Source organism: Halichoeres trimaculatus, unplaced genomic scaffold, assembly GCF_033239565.1.
Source record: "Halichoeres trimaculatus isolate MK-OKI-2021-1 unplaced genomic scaffold, fHalTri1.1 fHalTri1_scaffold_10, whole genome shotgun sequence".
Taxonomy (NCBI): domain Eukaryota; kingdom Metazoa; phylum Chordata; class Actinopteri; order Labriformes; family Labridae; genus Halichoeres; species Halichoeres trimaculatus.
This window is the reverse complement of record NW_027437187.1, coordinates 16,299,461-16,318,450: the sequence shown is the minus strand read 5'-3', so window position 1 is coordinate 16,318,450 and position 18,990 is coordinate 16,299,461. Positions and strand designations below refer to the sequence as shown.

The window sequence follows — 18,990 nt, the reverse complement described above, 5'->3', positions numbered from 1 at the left end:
CCACCTATTCTAAATGTGCCAAAGCAGAAAAGCAAGCCTCAAGGGCGGTTTTAGGGTGAAACGCAAAAGTTCTGTTGCGTTTCAGCTGCGCATTTACGCGGAAACGCATTTCAGCCGACCTAAAACGCAAACTTTTGAAAACAGCCTCCAGAGTGGGATTTTTCTGAAACGCTGCCGTATAAACAGTAAGCTGTAAGTTGACGTCACACTCCGCTCCTCACGAGCGCGTACAACAGTACCGCTGTCACGATTGTCGTGAACTACCGTGTTGTGCTGCTCAATCTGCTGTGTCTGCTGACTGTCTTTATGCAAAATGTGCATTTCTTCCTCCACTTTTGCACTTAGTATTCCCCCATACACCAGATGATCTGCTCAACTCTACTTCAGAGATCTCCCAAAAGCGGCTTCTGGACAAGACAGTTATAGCGCCAACCACAGGCCAGGCATGCTTACTACATCATTTTCAGTCCCTTGGCATTTCCATTTAAATGCCGATTTTTTTCACTGCGTTTTAGCATTTTTAGATGAAATGTTATGTAAACAGGGCCTCAGTACAGTACACTTGCAGTCACACTGGCTAAACAAACTGGACTTCAGAGTTAAAGTGTGCATGGGCATAGTATGGACTTTAAAATATTTGTTTGTTTCCGTTTCTTTTTTTTTGTTGTTGTTTTTTTACATAACCACCTTCTTACTTATTCGATCATTATTGTAAAGCACCAGAAGAAATCTGCATTGCTGCAAAACTGTTTGACTTCTGAAATTGAAAATTCTTTCACAAAAAGACTATTTATCAGCTGAATAGCTTTTACCCTAGCCTTGTTCTGGCACAACACAGCCGTCATATAACCTTTCTCCAACAGCAGCACAATCAGTCATCATTCTTTTACCTGCCCTTCAACCCTTGTGTCTTTCCCATCTTGACTCTCTTCGTCCTCCTTCTCCTGCTTTGTGGATGTTCTCCAGATGCCCCTGTCATCTATTAACTCTAACCTAGCTCCCCTCCACTCTTTTAGCCGACCCACAGTAAGCTGTGACAGAGTGTTATGGGGGGGTCTGACAGTGGCAAGCAATGGAGCGGACAAGTTATTACAGGACAGGCAAATAGAGGCCCGATGAAGCATGAAAACCTCCCTTTCCCCAAAGCGCCTCTCGAGCACACACACATTCACACAGAGTGATATATAGACAGATGGGGGGAGGTATTAAAGACGGTGAAAAAACACAAATACAGAGGTGCATATAGTGCTTCCTCCCAGGAAACTAGAAAGACATGCCAGAGTAATTCATGAGAAAAAAAGATAGGCAGGCTTATAGGATACTACACATGCAGTCTGCCCATTAATTCCTTCTTTTTCTGAGCACACTAACAAGAACAGACGCACAGTACATGACAGGGCACAGCAAAAGGAACAGGGTGACAGCAAGGGATATGAATATTAATACTAGAATGCCGAAGGGATCTGAAACCGTCCTGTCACCGAGCAGTTTACATGTTCTGCTCCCCGGCGTGGCTTAGCAGAGCAGCTTCGATCAATATATCTTTTATATTCCACTCGAGGGAAGTTTATTGTGGCAGCAGAGGTTGATAAAAACATTAATGCATTACAGGGGACAACGAGTGAGAGCACACAGCAAAGAAAAGGGTTAAAAACTTTCAGAAAAGTGAGAGGAGGGGTTTGAAATACAGCTGTGGGATTAAATAGTTAGAACGTCTGACATCACAATCCCAGCTTTGTTAGTCAAGAGTTGAAAGTTGTCTTGTTGTAAATATAGTCATGTAGAAAGGAAAACTTTAATGAGGCCATGACGAGGATTTGTTTAAATTGGACTGCCTCGTCCCCTTCTGGCCAGGAGTCTCACAAACACTGTCATGAAGACGGGACTTTTAACTAGGTGAGTGTTTGTTTTGGAACAAATTTTCTTTGATCAAACCAAAATCTTTGAACAACTTTTTACTGCATACAATGCAACGAGGCAAGGCTAACGTGACAACAAGCAAACTTTGTCAGTTTGTATGTACTGTAGTAGCCGACACCATCCATATGTAACGTTAGCAAATCCTGGTCATCTCCTGCCAATCATCTACCAAGCAGACTCTCAAGTTTAAACAGACCACTGCAGAATAACTGCTGCATGCGGGTTTGAATGAACATTATCACAAACAGCTTAGCTCGTGTTTTAGCCTTTTTGTATCACTCTCTCACCGGAGGATGTATCACTCTCCCTCCCATCTAGCTTTCTTCTGCTCGTCTGACCTTTATCAGTCTGACTGTTAGGCTCCTGTGTCCACCATCACTTCAAAATTGATAGGAGAAACTGTTTTCAGCAGAGAAAAACAAAAGTACATCTTCTCACTATTAAGGCTGAATAACTTTAGAAAATAATCCAATTGCGATTTTTTTTTTGGAACAATATTGTAATTGCAATTTAGCATGCAATTTTTTGAGAGGGACATTTATCTTCTCCATTATTCAACAAACATAAGCAATAAATCACTCTGTAGTAAGACCAACGTGACAAAGGACACTGTCAACACACAAACAATTCTTCCCTGTAGGCCAGGCCTACATGTTATGATTAAATGAGATTAATTGATGCATGAATTGATGCATGAGAAAGCTTCAGGTGGCGTATAATGATGCTTTTTGCATTTTTCTTAAACATCCTAGATGGACTAATGCAAGTGAGATGTTTGTAACAAATAATGTGCCCACCTTTCATGCTGTGTTAAGGAACTTCATGTATAAATTCATGTGTAGACTGATGAAGTCGGACAATGTGCTGGTTATGGCCATAACTGATATCACTCAGAGTGACACGCTATACCTCCTGCTTCTGGGCACACTGGAGGAAATGTCTATATGTTTTTAAACTGTTTTTACCTTGTAATTCCGTTGTTGTGTGTCACTACTATGGACCTATCAGAGTCTGAAATAAAGTCTATTGATTGATTGATTGATTGATTGATTGATAGAAGAACATCTTTATTTATCTATTACAATCACAGTAGAATACTGACTGATTACTTTAACTTCAAGCCTTGTACATATTTAATATGATTATCATTAATTACCTTCAATGAAATCAGGGAAAGGAAAAAAACATTGCATTACAACCAGCTTGGTTGGAACAGTAATATGAAAAAAAAAAATGATCCTCACTTTTGAATCACACACAAAATAAGGTGCAGAAATGTAAGCAAAACCAAACCACTGGTTCAAACGCTGAAATATGTCAACACGTGGAATGCTCATTTTCATAAAATGAAAAAAAAAACATTGTGTAAATATAAATATATGTATTTAATGTATAAAATTTTGTCCCAACCACTGAAATATGCCAACATGTGGGGATTGCACTTTTTAATTGAGAAAGAAAGGGACACTGAAATTTACTGATCTCCAGTTGTCAGTGAGAGTAACAAACCATCCAGATTAAAGTAAATAAGGGGTATGGCTCTGCCAGCCACCATCATTCTACTGTATGGATCTCTGTAGCTCACAAGGTTTTTGACAGAGAAAACAGCAGATTGACTTTTGCTGGTTTTAAGGAAGAACAAGTATAAGTCCCCTCCAGGTCTGTGGACATGGAACTTTTTTTTATAAATTGCAGCCTTGTGAATTGAAAAGTGCATTCTTTTACAGTGCACTGCCGGGTTCAATACAATCATGTGTTCAGCCCTACTCACTACTAAGCTTTGTCAGTCAGCGTGGTGTTGTAATAGAGACCCAGATGTTCCGTAAATCAATCTGGCCCTGCTCGACCTGATCGAGAAAAGTTGCATTTCAGAATAACCTGGCGCCTAATGTGGTGCTGATAATGTCATTTTAAATGTGGATTACAATCAGGCATACATTTAAAAGGAAGACTATTTCAGGATCACTTACCCACTCCTCACATACATCCATCCATTTTCTATACTGCTTATCCTGTTTTAGGGTCGCGGGTGGCTGGAGCTTATCCCAGCAATCATTGGCGAGAGGCAGTCAATCGCAGGGCTGACACATAGACAGACAACCATGCACGCACACACTCACACCTAGGGACAATTTGGTGTGACCAATTAACCTGATGAGCATGTCTTTGGACTGTGGGAGGAAGCCGGAGTACCCGGAGAGAACCCACGCATGCATGGGGAGACATGCAAACTCCACACAGAAAGGCCCACCGGCCGAGGTGGGGATTTGAACCGGCGACCTTCTTGCTGTGAGGCTGCAGCGCTAACTGTTGGGCCACCGTGCAGCCCCCTACTCCTCACAGCCTCTTTAAATTACAATAAACTAAAATTTTGTGACGCAGGAGCCTCCAGCCTTTCTTTTTTGGAGAACCTTTTAAGACTTTGAGCCAACGTTAATTGAGGACATCAAGTGTTTCCAGGTCTCTGTTGGATAAAATAACCCTAATGTTCTACAACACCAAGGCTTTTACCCCAAGCCATTCATCAGTGTTTTCACATCTCATCTGATCTGTGAGGTACAGCACACGGACAGACACTGTACCTCTACAGTGTAATGGTGAAAACAAACTGGAATGGAGCTGAGGCACGGACCCCATTTATGCTTGGAATTAAAGTTAGATCTGTATCACGGTGCCTTATCGAGGCAAAGAAAATAAGTTTGTCAGTGGAGAACACTATCAGCGTGTGACTGGATCAGCCAGACCACCTCAAGAGTTAATCTGGCTTGCAGAGTGATTGGATCGCATTAGTCAGTGTCCACTCATGAATTAGAACTAGAAGCAGGCTCTGCTCCGCTCTGCTGCTGGCCAAGATGGGGAATGAAAATAAGCCACCTTCAATCTCAAACACAGGAACATTCTGTGCAAAATACAACTGCTCTTAAACCTTAAACTTGTTTTTTTATGTTGTTGTGGAGAAGAAGAAAAAGCACCTCACCTACTGTTCATGTGTTGTTGTTTACAATAGATCTTCCCTCTGCTCACCAGTGTTAGTCCAAATCCCAGCGCAGAAAGAACACAGACACAAAGAAAGAAAGACTGCCAAAACTAAAAGCCGTGGACTGACTGTGTTGTATTCCAGATGCAGGCTTGAGTAAAATCGCATGTGTAAATTGGGTCAGAAAGACAGTAAAAATGGGATCGTTTAAATTTGGTATTCCTCTCCAGCAAAGTTTATTACAGCTAGGGCCACCGCCGTCACATTTAAGAGTTTGTTTTTCACTCTTTCGGTTCCTCTCTGCTGAAGTTAAGCAAGACAAGAGCACACCAAACAACCCACAAGTCGCTGTTTGTAGTTTCTCCCCCAATTTTTTTCACTTTCCTCCACCATGTGGCCTGGGTTTAGCTAGCTCGCTTTGGATCGGGATGAAAGGATTTCTGTGTTTTCTGTTTGTGTTGCTGTTTTCACTTATTTGTGCATCTGAAAGCAGTCTGTGTTTGAATGTGTGGGTGCGTGGAAATGTTTGAACTTTACTTTTTGATTAACTTTCTTCACTCTGCTTTCTCACGAATGTCTGTGCGTTCAGTGTCAGTGCGGACTGCGTGTTATCAGCTTGTGTGTGAAACTGTTTAAAGCCAGATGGCACGCCTCCCCCCACCAACCCACCACTCAACCCAACACTAGCACTCCCTCCTGCTTTGGGTGTCTGCCCAATACTTAGAGATGAAGTGTAAATGTGTGTGCGAGTTTTTTTAGTGTGTGTGTGTGTGTGTGAGTGTGTGTATGTGTGTTTGTGTTTTGCTTAGAAACATGAGAACAGTCTGCCCCCTAGTGGTTTTATTCTCCTCTCTTCCCAAGCTCTTCACTCATATTGGACATGGTGACTGAGCTTCCACCAGACAAATTTGTCAGAGGTTCAGCTTGTCATTGTATTACTTCATCATGTGGCCATACCTGTGAGTCAGAGGCCTCACACCTGTAATTAGCGTCACACAAAGTGACTCTGCAATCAGGGGAATTCCTGCTGCGACCACACTTGACAGGCAGCAGCAAAGCCAGGAATGCAGAAGTCAGGGGATGGTTCATTTTTTCTTCAACTCTGGACTCTTCAAGAGATGGCACTTTGTGAATTTGAAATGAGTCCTCTGTGCATTGGGAAAGTGCTGCACATCTGTGCAGGTCCTATCTTCCCCCTCAGGAATGAGCCAGAGGAGGGGTAATATCTTGATTCCCTTTACTCTGTGGCTTTTTAAAGAGTGGCAATTAAGATATGTGGAGTCTTTTATTAGCTCCATTTCTTTTCATTTTATTTTTCTCATTCATCTTCAAAAGGAGTGTATCCCGTCAGGTTTTAGTCAGAGTGGCAGGCACCCAATCTGCAAAAAGGAATGTGCTCCATGTGACAAAAAAGTTGCCTGTATCTCAGCAACCCAACAGCATGTCTGTTGTTGATCTGCAGCACGGTTTGATTAAAGATAGACAAAAGGATGCTTCACAGCTTGTTTTAATCACTGCCTACTCAATAGCCCATTGTGCACTAACATTGGTCCTCACTTTGCTTCAGTAGCTGCATACAATTTTCTGTTTGTGGCCGTGTATGTGTGCGCCCCAGAGTTCTGTTACAGCTTGTTCTGAGGCCTTCTTCAATGGACTTTTTGTTGTTTTGTTTAATTTGATCGCTGTGTGTGATTGTGACAGCCTAGTCTCTTATCCCTCATGCTGCAATATGATGAAGGTTCTTCTTGAAGACGTTTCTTTTTCTCTAACTCCTTCCCATAAAACACAGACTCCCACATAAATGAGTTCATATCAATGTATTCTTAGAGATAATACATTTGATTGTATTATGAAACAGTATCACAGCTCACGGTGCTCTTGTATTGACTGCATTTTAATTTCACCTATTTGGATGAGATGCCACTTTACTGTTACCATGTACCGTTTGCATAGTGTGATTCAGAGAACTGGAACAATGGGATAAATATGCTTAAACTTGTGCAGTTATTCTGTCACATCAACATGTGCACACAAAGCAATCTGGCACCTCTAGTCTGACTGTTGTTGAATGTGTTTTGGGCAACTCACCGATCCCAAAATTTCCCCTGTGGATTGTTTTGTGATTGTGTGTGAGTGTGTTAGAATAAAACCTGATGGCTTTTTCCATCAGTATATAAGAGTGTGTGAATTTTATGGAGGAGTATAAAGGTGCTATGTAAGTACAGTCCATTCACCGCTCAGAATGCCGATGTGAACTGGGCAGAGTGTCATTATGGGCAAAACTAAAAGTGTCCCAGCTTTTTGCTGGACTAAGCAGCATGTCAAGTAGCTGGGAGACACATTTCAACCGTCTTGGGACTTAGTATCATTCTCAACCATTATTCCCTCAATGTTTAATTTGTACCATCTCAAATAAGATAAAATAGGATAAAATAGGATAGGATACAATAGAATAAGATAGAAAAGAACTTAATTGTCATTGTAACAAGTACAACGAAATTGAAGTCACAGCATCAATCAAGAAAACAAAAGTAAGAAAGTGTATAGAAAGTGCAAAAAGGTCCATAACAAAATAGATGATGACAGCTTGTTCATCATTGTCCAGTTCAGCCAGCCTCCACCTCCACAGGGTCCAGGGCTGAGCTTCTTCAGTCATGCTTCATCTCTGTCTCCTGGATCCTGTCTGCTCACAGCAGGTGAAGCTCTTCCAATGTGGCATTGTGTCTGATGTTAGCTCCGTTAGCCATGACTGTGAATAGCATGATGCTACTCTGCCCTCTGGTATTACCTCTGTTGCTGGGTTAGCACAGCTAGCTTGTCCATCTTACTGGAGATAGATCTTACATTCACAATAATGATGGATGGACGGACAGGTCCATGTCGTCACTTCTTAGCTCACACCTGAGAACCAGCACGTCGTCCTCACCTCCTTCTCCTCACCTTGTGGGAAGACATCAGGCCTTACACCAGTTAGCATTGACATGCTACAGACTGCTAACAGCTGAGTTCACATGTAAACAATGCAGCCATGGTTATATGTAGGATCTCCAGACACACACAGGAGAAAAAGTAGTAAAAATATCACTGAAGCCACAAAAATGTTGGTGTCCATGACCAACAAATGAGCCATACGAAGTAATGATCCACTCCAAATACAAATATTACGAAAAAGAGACAAAAAATTAGGAGAAACAGACAAAGAAGAGAGAGCTGCTGCAAAAGGCAGCCATAGCCAACAGGGTGGCGCCTAGCAACTCATTTTTATGGCTCAACTTTTTTTTTTTAGGCCGTTTTCTTATAAAGCATTTACAACTTTAGCAATTAGTGGTTGATTGGTGTCGTCCAATGAGAGGTTCAGTGATATGTGAAATCAGTCAAGAACTAAATTCCAAAGACCTTGAGTTTCATCTTTGCATCCTCCTTTTGCATCTTTGTCCCCCCAACAGAGATGATTGCAAGAAGCCAGACTGAAGAGAAGGAGAGTGCAAATTAGGAAATTTGTTACTATACATGAGGCGAGAAATGGAAATGGGAATGAAAATCAATGTTTCACCTCAACAATTATTTGCATTAAGTTCAGTCTAAGACTTACAGTGTATAACCAGTCAAACTTCAGTTTAAGATTATCTTTAAATGCTGATTTTGGATTGGCTAATATTAGCCGCTGGTCTCACCTTTAGCAAAGGCAGCTCACAGTTTTTGAAGAGCTAAAAAAATTGGAATGGCTTTGCTGTGTAAATAGCACAGTGTGCTGCATTCATTAAAGCCTAAAGGATAGATGTTGCAGATGACAAGGCCTTGGCCTCAAAATCTATGCACTTTACACCCAGAGCTCAGCCAAAAAACAGAGAAAATGGCAAACTCAAGAAGAGTCAGGGGTCAGATGGTTGGCAGGATGGTCAGGGATCCAGGAGGCCAAATTGCAAATCATGGCCCTTTGATGTTGTAAGCCCCAGTGGGGTGTTGATTCTAATTCAAGAAATAATAGGTACATTTTGGATGGGTGCTCCTAATGGCACCTACCTGCTCTTTTGTTTAAAGTGAATTTTGAGCCCTGCTTCCTTTTACTTGCATTTTTTAATGTTTAGAAGTTTAATTTAGAAAGAATGACACAAAAAATGTTGAAGAGAGCAACACAAGAAGAAGAGGTCTAGTGTGTTCTTGTTCCTGAAGGCACACAGCAGGAGCCTGTACCACTCTGTCTCTTCTTGTAATAGATTTCAGTTCTGCATGTGAAGTTCATGCCCCTCAGTCTATTATCGGAGAGATGAACTATTTGCCCATGAAACAATAAATACTGTCCTTATCCCTCCTTTCTCTCTCATCCACCAGTCTGCTATACCAGATCTACTTCTCTGGCCACTGTTGTACGGCTGATGACCTTTTCATGTCCCTATATTTCTCTCCTCTCATGCAGGGGTTAGAGGATTGATGTAAGCTGGAGATAATAAAATGCAAACAAAATACAAAAAAAGGAAAAATGGTGGGCAAGTGAAAAGTGAGTGGAGTCATAAAGAAGGGCACAGGGTGGAAGAGTGTTAAGAGGAAACAGGAGAAACCTGAAGGATGGAAATGGAAGTTGGGTGGGTTTTCACCGTTGATAAGTATTTTATGGAGTGTATATAATCCAAGCTGAGTGCAGTTGTTGTATATCATAAAGGCAGGGTACGTGTACTTTCCATGACGGTAAATTACCACCAAGAGGAGAGTAGAGTGGGATGGTGGATGAAGGAGAGAGGGGGAACCATCTGAGAGGAAAGAGGAGGGAGGTAATAAAGGAGGGGGAAACAAAAGGCGCAGAGAGGAGAGGAGGGGGAGAGGAAAGAAGGCACTCTGATGTAATTAAAGTGGCTGAGTTGAAAGGCTGTACCTTGCCCCCTTCCCCAATCCTCCACATACGGAAGGTTTATGAGTTTATGAATACAATATAGAAGCAAAGGTAGAGGTGCTTATGTGACTCGGAGAGGTGCAGAGTGTTGTTATTAATGCAGATCACAAGGAGATCCATGTGTGCACCACTTAGATGATGCAGCTTCACCCATAAACACTCCAAATTTCCCAGTGGTGGGGTAATGTTTACTCCCTTGAGAGAAAACAATCACTGAGTCACTCGCAGAGTGCCAGCTCCTTCTAAAGCTGAGACAGGCTGTTAGTATTGCCTCTTTATTTTAAGGAAGCCAACGAACGATCTCCTGAAACACATTTGGAAAATTATACTTGTTCCAGTAGGCATGGCTGATATAAAAAAGATTGTATATTAAATTTAAAGAGCGCAAACGGCTCATCTTTTAAAATGGTTCAACAATGTGAAAAGGCTGTCATAAGGAAAGTATGTTGCTCGTCCTCCTTGTTCCCCAGCTCTTCGGTTCCATATTCTCTGTCTGTGACACACAGACACTTTTTCACGCACATTTTCAGCATGTTTGTCTGTGGGTCAGCAGCCTAAATAACAGATCAGGTGATGATTTACTCCAAAACTACACCCTTATATTTGACTGAATTCAGAAACTTATATCACCATAGTTGCAGTCTAGATTTAAGCTAACACCTAAAGCTAGATACACAAGTCAAAAAAGCTGGTCGTTTCAAATCTTAACATGTATAAAGCTTATTCAAAACATTCTTTGTCTGAGTATCTTGATTCTTCATCTGCTTCTGTACCAGGGTTACTTAATTAGTTATTTGTATTTTCAAATTAGGGTTGCAAAGGGGGGCGGGAAACTTCTAGAAAATTGAGGGCATTTTTCAGAAATTTCCATGAGAAGTTGAGCTTGGCAATATTGGACATTTTCAGGGCTTTGTTGCAGTCAAGTCAAGTTAAATTATTTTTTCTAAAATTCTACGCCAGTTTTAATCTGAAATTTTGGAGATTTGGAGTTTTTTTTCCTATCAATTTGATTTAGAAATATTGCATTAGACATGGTAACAAACCAAAGCGCTTTACATTTATACCTGTATATGACCAGGTAAATGCAGTTAATGTGAATTCCTGAAAATTCTCCTAAAATTCCTGTAATTTTCCAAAAATTCCCATACAAAGTTTTCAACTTTGAAAATTCCTGTTATTTTACAGCCCTATTTCAAGGTAGTTAAACTCACAAGTTTTGCTCATTTAGGGGCATGGCTGACAAAAGTGACAGTAGGGTTAGGAGAAAAAATCAAAAACCGATATATTGGAATTTTGTTCGGCAATATCAAAATCTTTGTCAAAAAAAAAAGAATTTCAAATTCTTTATTTCAGTCTTTGTTTATAAACTGTATTCCAAAAAAATGTTACCACTTTCCTCCAGCAGAGGGTGAAATGTTTCTCTCTGACTTATGTGATGTGCATTTTATGAGAAAATATAGCTCCTGATATAGTTTGTAGACATGATCATGTAACTTTTTCACATGGTCTGGTGTTAAAAAAAAGCAAGCTAAAATTTGCAAAATGTTTAAATACCGAAGAATCGCAATTTACATCAAATCAGCACCCCAAAAAATCGGAATAGAATCAAATTGTGAGAATACCATATCGTCCCAGCCCTAACTGACAGGAAGGCATCCTTAACCTGTCTGCAAAGAGGCTTAACACCCGCTCTTTTCACCTCGTCCACACAGGAAACAGAGCTCAGTTGAGTTCAGCATCATCAGTATGGCACCTGCTGACGATAGGCCTCAAAACGTTGTATCACAAAGAAATGGGTGATGTCACAGAGACTGTGCCCACACATTAACGTTTATAGGTACATCATGGCTCATCTGTTATCATAACAGCTGGAATTTAAAATATCAATTTCAGAAAGGATTGAATTTAACTTTTGTTGTGTAGCACAAGGCACAAAATAAGTTACCTTCGCCCTCAACATAACATCTGAGATCAACAATGACCAATCAGCTTCGCTCTGGGTCACCAGCATGAGCTACCTGGACTCTTGAGCCTTTCATGTCAGGTTGGACAATACAGGAAAGCCTTTGATGTTCTGCTTTCATCACAACAGGTGGCCAGATGAATTTGGTACAAACGCTTTGAAATGTTAGCTTGACCCAGCTCTATGAGTACTCGCAGTATTGAACATATCAGAAAAAGTGACCAAAGAAACAGGACAAAAAGATGAGCACTCAGATTTGATTTGAGTTCCTTACACCAACACTGATTCCTGTCTCAGAAAGGAGCGACGTGTGCAAAATGCAACATCTGTCTGTAAACTTAGGACTATGGTTTTTGAATCCACTGTTTTGATAAAATCCAGAAGTAAGACAGATTTATCTTTTTTAAAATTTTCCAACCAAGCACCTCTTTAAACTGGTGTGAACTCTTTTCTCTTTAATCAGAGTAGCCATTGTTATATAGAGACTCCCTCGTATATCTTTGCATGTCACGATCACACCTGCCTTTGTGTTGTTTCTACAACTGAGAGCTCAAAAATGGGCTGAAACTTGAACGTAGACCTCAATCACACACACAGCAGGGGGGCAGACACACACAGGACCTCTCTCCTTTGACAGGGGAATAGCTTGCATAGCCGCTCTCTGTCTTTTTTTCTGTCTTTTCATCTCCTGTGTGATTTGTAACAGTCTTTCAGGCCTTTATCGCTGCTGTAGCGAATAGGTTTCTATTGTTAATGTTACAGCATTATGAGTTCCTTTTGTGTGTGTTTTCTCTGCTCCCAAAGGACGGCGCTGAAACCTGATAGGCCACATAGGGTGGCAGCGGTGGGATCTCTTTATTTGAGCTTTTTTACTGGGTAATTATGGAAATAATTCATCTTTGTCTCGGTCTTTCTCTGCTTAGAGTCCAGTTCATAATTAATTGGTAGCGTGAAGGACTGGGCAATTTTGAATCACATGGGAGGGGTTGAGGGGGGGGCTTGTTTTATTGGCTGGTGGCTGGCTGGGGCAGCGGGAGGGTGGAGCATCTGAATTAGATTAGATTTAATTAAGCTATGGGGCCCCCGACTACACACTGGTACATAAATAGGCAGTATGCCAGGCTGGTTGTTGTTAGGGAATTCAACAGAATGTGTGCTCTCTACCTCTCTCCCTCTCACACACACACACAAATATAAACACACACACACACTAAAAAAGACTCCCACAGGCCTTCAAGGTCAGGTTGACAGGAAACATGCAGCATGGTGCCTGGAGAAAAAAAGGGGGAGAAAATAAGTCCAGAGAAAACTCCCTCTTTAATGATCACTTTCTGCTTTGTTCAAACAGATGCTCTGACAAATACTGAGCTTTAAGGGTCTCTCTAACCCTCAGCAATCTTGTCTTAAACAAGTTACTTTTTGATATTAGAGCAAAATCACTTCCAGCCTTCTACAAGTTAAAGAGAAAGTAGACACCAAGTTACCTTTTTCATAGCTTTGAGTTAGAAACACATCTAGCAAATGGATTTTTACTTATTCTGACCACTCCAATTGATTTTTCACTAAATGTTGCACTCACTCATTCACACACTGAGAATAGAGGCTGCTAAGTACATGCCTTTGTCTTTATTTAGAGGACAGGGTAGTATATAGTATAGGAAACAAGGAGAAGAGAGTGGGGAATGTCTTTCAGCATCATACCATTAATTGGAATCAAACCTGTTTCGGGACTTCAGCATCCACAGTGCTGGGTTCAGTGTCTTTTCCTTGTGGATGATAACGTGGACTATAGAGGCTAAATGGTTAGCTGCTACAGGCCACAAGGAGAAAAAGCAACCGAGATAAACTAAAAGTACAAGAGAAATGTATATGAAAGCTCATAGATTAGGTCTCAATGAGTGGTTTGTTTGATCCTGCTACAAGGAAGTCACCGGACTAAATCAGAAAATACCAACTGGATAACCGTTGTCAGGATGTTTACATGCAGCTTCAGAAATCAGACTATGAGCTTAGTCAGAGTAAGATTGGACCATTGAAACGTATGTTAACAGCTTAGTCAGACCAAAATTGGAAAAAGCATAGCTCAATAGACACATCTAGATGATAGATAGATAGATAGATAGATAGATAGATAGATAGATAGATAGATAGATAGATAGATAGATAGATAGATAGATAGATAGATAGATAGATAGATAGAAACTTAATTAATCCCTTAGGAGGGTTCCCTCAGGAAATTCAGAATAATACGATTCCTATCAGACTATGGTTGGAATCGGCAGGTCTCGGTTCACTGTGGTGTTCGGCTCGGTGTGACTTTAGCTATGACCTTAGTCGGACTGTTGCGTACATGTAAACACACTGGGTGAGAGCTCAGTTGACATTTTTGTTGTAATTTTTTGTATTTATTTTGTCTGTACAAGTTTTTAGCTGTAGTTTTTTAATGACTTCATTTAAACGAGAACCACTGCTCTCACCTAACTCCCACTAAGGAAGCAAATATGACCATCTTCCAAAATGCTAAACTACCCTCCATAATAAAAAACACATTGTGAATTCTACTAGTGTCTGATTTTGATTCCAGTACATATAAAATCTTAATTCATCTTCAGGGATTCAGAAAGTAGAGTTTCCCTTCATACTTTGTCCAGTTTTTGGGTCAGACATGTAACTTAATCTTACAGGGTCATTTGAGTTGACTTTTTACAGAGCTGTGCACGTTTCATTGAATCCTCTGAGGCCCTGTCTCTCCAGCCTTCTTGTACATGTGGGGGGAATCTCTGCTCCGTGCTAAACGCAATATCCCCCAAGAGCCTGTAAGTCTGGAGTACTTCAAAAAGAGTCAAAACGGCAGCCTGCTTTGCAGTTTCAGAGGATTTAATCCTTACAGATGGAAGCATTTTCAAACTATCGATCCAACCTCCAGATATTTCGTAATGACCACTTTCTGGCAGGCTTTTTGGGCAATAGCTTGGACTGCCTGCATTAGTGTATGTACCACACCATCTCTTGAGCAGAAACAGAGAAATGTTGAGCACAGAACATAGGAAGTATTGCACTGGGTGTTTTGAACTTTAACGAGGCAAACAGAGGTTTGATGTTTGCAGCCCCCTGAGGCATTTCTGTAATTTAAACCCAAACAGCCACTGTAAAATACTTTTATGTTGCACATTTCTCATTAGTGCAGTCCTACTGCAGTTACCTTAGTAATAAATACAGCTCCTTATCCACTCCTTCCACCTCTCTATGGTGCTAGTGAGCTGGTAGAAACCAGAAACACCATTTACATGAGCCCTCAATCCCAGTGCCTGATTGAAATTCTCACTCTGTGATATCAGTCAGCGGAAATATTTAAGTGCTATTCCCTTATCCCATCTGGAATAATAAGCTGTGCTGCTCTTTGGAATTACTCAAGTCCCTTCCCTCATTTCAGGCAGCGAGGTTGGCTGCTCTGCATTTTTTTTTACTGCTGGCCACGGCTCTCTAAGTAGTTTGCAGACATCCCCTTTCCCCCTGCGACAAACATGGTAATCTGTGACGGCCCCTGGTGTTCCTCTGCCTTCTCTCATCTTCAACGCTCAGCAGTCCAAGTCGAGTTTTATCTGAAACCGCTGTAAGCTGTTATGCCCTTGCAAAGAATTTGCAGCCTCCCTGTTCCTTCTCTTGTATTTATGATAAAGAGTGAGGTCACTCCTTCCAAAGCAGCTGCTTGAACTGGCCTCTTCACTGTGCAAGCTGCCCTGTTTGTTGTCCTGTCCCTGGATGCTCTTTGGAGAGCCTGACTGCAGTTTGGCTCATAATGGAGCACACTGATCTCCTTCCCTTATTGAATTAAACCAAACACAATTCAAAATGAACCTGGAATACAATGTTTTTCTTATTTGTCATGTCCCTGTTCCCCAGATCCACAGCGTACCATCCTTTTTTAACAACTTTCAGTTGCTTATTACATTTTTCTTCCTCTCTCTCATTTCTATTCTTTTCACTCTATTCTGTCCTCATCTCTCTTGCCAAAACCCATCTTCCTTTTTCTCCAGCCTCCTCCATCATCCATCCTCAATAATCCTTCCTCTCTTCCACAGAAGCTCCGGGGCAGGATTTTGTGACACTGGACTACCGCCTCCGCTACTACCCCAGCATCACCTATGCAGTGATAGGCAGCGCCGTCATCTTCGTCCTTGTGGTGGCGCTGCTTGCCCTGGTGCTTCACCACCAGAGGAAGCGGAGTGTCCTGCTGCCCCGAGGCGTAAGGGGGAGCTCGCATCACCACCATCACCATCAACCTCTTCTGCTTTCACGTCTGGTCATTTTGGAGCGGGGCCACGTCCACCCAGGAGGTTCAGACTCTCCTACTGCAGCTGGGCAGTACCGCTCGACTCCTCAGGCACTGCAGCTGCTGTCTGGGACCCTGTATCCTTCTGGACTACCCTCCATAGACTCACCTCCGTCATACTCACAGGCTGTTCTGGACGTCAGGTGAGAGGGATCATTTCTCTTCTTCAGGTTTTATATGTTTTCTTAGATCCAATAAGGGATGAAACAGAAGTCTAGAGCTAATACAACCATGTTAGGGAAAGTTGTCTCTTTTGCAAAGTAAAATCAATCATGTAGCATATAATTGTTACTAAAGCATGGAGACACGACGATGGACTTGTTGTTTTTTTCCATTTCATCAGTTTTCCCACACACACAGACTTCAGTATTGAACATTTTGAATACCAGATCAGTCTGTCAGCATTTCTTCCAGTGGTGCTGCTTTTAGATTCTTGAATCAAGCAGATGCTCTTTCAGCATAAAACAAAACATAAAACTTGCATCTAAAAGCTTGTCAGTGATTGCTTTAAAATAATCGCGCTAAGATAGGGAGCATTTACTAAGTGCACAGTAATAAGGTGGAACAGGCTACTTTTAACAGCTTTCCACTGCAAAAAGCTCCAGAGTTAAAACTCTACAGTCATGGTGGGCAGGTTTTTACTCGTAGCCTAAACAACATCTCATAGCCGCTGGTCCCAGTCCACAATCATTAATCATACAGTCTCTGTATAGCTTATGTTTTCTTCTCTTTTTTTTCTCCAGTCGCCCTCCCTGGTTTGATCTCCCTCCTCCCCCGTACCTCCCAGATGGGGAGCTTCCATCAGAGGGTGAGCTGCCTCAGTACGAGGACCCACAAGATCCTTTGAGCTCACCCGCAGCACATCTCTCAGCTCCCTCCACACCCAGAACTGTGGCCTCAGGCGCACAGCCGAGCGAGAGCCCCAGAGAGCAGTCTGACCAGCTGTGAGACGTTCTCTTGTGGACTCTGTGGACTCAAAGAGACTGAAGGACCAGGCTGTAGAGCCACGTGAAGCCAGGACAGTCTAAAACAAAGTCCTGCTGAGGAGAACCTACAGGGGCTGAGAGACTGCAGGCTTGACAGCAACTGTTACTCACTGCCTGTATATTGGTTCACTGGAGGCTGTGCTGGGAAGAGCTCATCCTGCAACACTGAGGCTGTTCGCAGGCTCCCCCTGCTGGTTTCAAGGCTCCACTTCACCCACAAGATGTACACGTCTGATTGACGCTCCATCAGTTGTATTAGGCTGTCCTTGAAGAGATAATGCATATGATGTCTGACTTTGACTACAGTCTGTTACTAACATTTTTATCACATCTGAATTGGCCATCGCTTTTTGTCACATCACATGTTACATTTCATACAACAGTGTTTTCCAAAGTAGGTTTTATAAAAAAATATGATTTTGTTTAATACCTGAATTGCTAAATTTGATAATGTTACAGTTACTGCTACATTTATTGCCTCAGCATACTTGTTGCCTTTTTTGTGCCGCCTTTTTAAGACTTCAAGACTTTAAGTGGTCACACACATGTAGCTAGAAGCACAAAAGCAATCAGTGGTACTCTGAAATTAACTTGTTAGCTGCATTTCTTACCTGCAAGTCTATCAACCCAGTGATAGAGTTAAAACTCAGCTTTTTCACAGTGTTTTCATATCTTCTTTTTTGTCATTTGGTCCAGTTTAAGATAGAAAATGTGAAGGGGACCATTTTTTCTGGATAACATTAGGCAGGAGCTTTGAGTATTTATTCAAAGCAAGCTTCATAAGTCATTCCTCCAAGCAACAAAAAAAACCACCTCTGTTTTATAACATTTCTATTTGAATAATATTAATGTTCTTTCAAGGCAGAGACAGAAAAAAGATTACTATTGTTCGAGGCCTTATTTCCTGCCAGACTGATGTGTGCCTTGTGCCTTTGAATAAGATTAGTTTGAAAAAACAATCATCTGATTTAAACACCTTTAAAAAACAGCCTGTTTTAACATCATTCACATTTTTGAAAAACATTTTATAATCTCGCATTGGATCAGATTGTCCAAGTTTGTGTAAGAATTTGTGATGTATATACCTCCAGTTGTGTGTCATTTCCTAAAATCCTCCTCATAGTATTAGACATTGACTGATGAAACTCATATCTGAAGGATCTGTGTTCATACATGTACTACCTGCGTTGTATTTTGATCGTTGCTTCTTTTTGTTAAAGTTGTTTGTTTGACACTGTACATATGAGATGTAGGGAAGGTAAATAAATCTATTTAAGAGTAGAGTTTAAAGCAGAAGCTGAATGTGTAAATGTATTTGTACGTTGTATCTTTCTTCCTCTCCAGAGCTGGCGATGACAGCGCTGCCACAAGAAAAATCAATCAAACCAAAGATTATAAACCTGTAAGTGAGGATCTCACCCTCCAGAAGAATGATCATGTGCCCCTGCTGCCTGCACCTTTGTTTATTAAAAATGTGCAAAGGTTCATTGAGTCAAACAGAATCGATGCTATTTGCTGTACAACTGGAAAGCATTTCTCAGGATAAAACCAGTCTCTCTGTTCTGTTGTTTTTATATACATTTGGTTTATAGTACGTTAAGATTGAATTCCATTTTTTTCTGATCTTATGAGTTTTGTTATTTACATTTTTGTGAAGCAGCCCATCTCAATCTGTTTATTCCTTGTATTCTGTATATTGAAAGTAATATAAAATTCTCACTCAGCTCTTGTGTGTATGAGTCTTCCTGGAAATCCAATATTACATTTTCTCTGCTGTAATATACCAGAAAAATATGGTTATTGCAAAGTCTGCAGCTATACCGCCAGCCTGTGCCCCAGACACAAATGTCAGAGCACAAATCTCAGAATAATAATAAAATCTTATGAATGGTAATACCTCCTGAGTCATCACCAGGAGAAATA

General features: G+C 41.2%; 1 protein-coding gene across 2 annotated transcripts in view; it reads left to right on the top strand.

Moving 5' to 3' along the window:
• ldlrad3 (low density lipoprotein receptor class A domain containing 3) overlaps positions 1-18,780 on the top strand; it is a 110,111-nt gene extending 91,331 nt beyond the window's left edge. For both annotated transcript variants that reach the window (XM_074677688.1, XM_074677687.1), the window contains exons 5-6: positions 15,831-16,224; positions 16,825-18,780. In XM_074677688.1, the coding sequence (XP_074533789.1) occupies positions 15,831-16,224; positions 16,825-17,029 (599 nt within the window). In that variant the 3' untranslated portion in view covers positions 17,030-18,780. The remainder of the gene's footprint in view (positions 1-15,830; positions 16,225-16,824) is intronic.
• Positions 18,781-18,990: the final 210 nt, after the last annotated feature.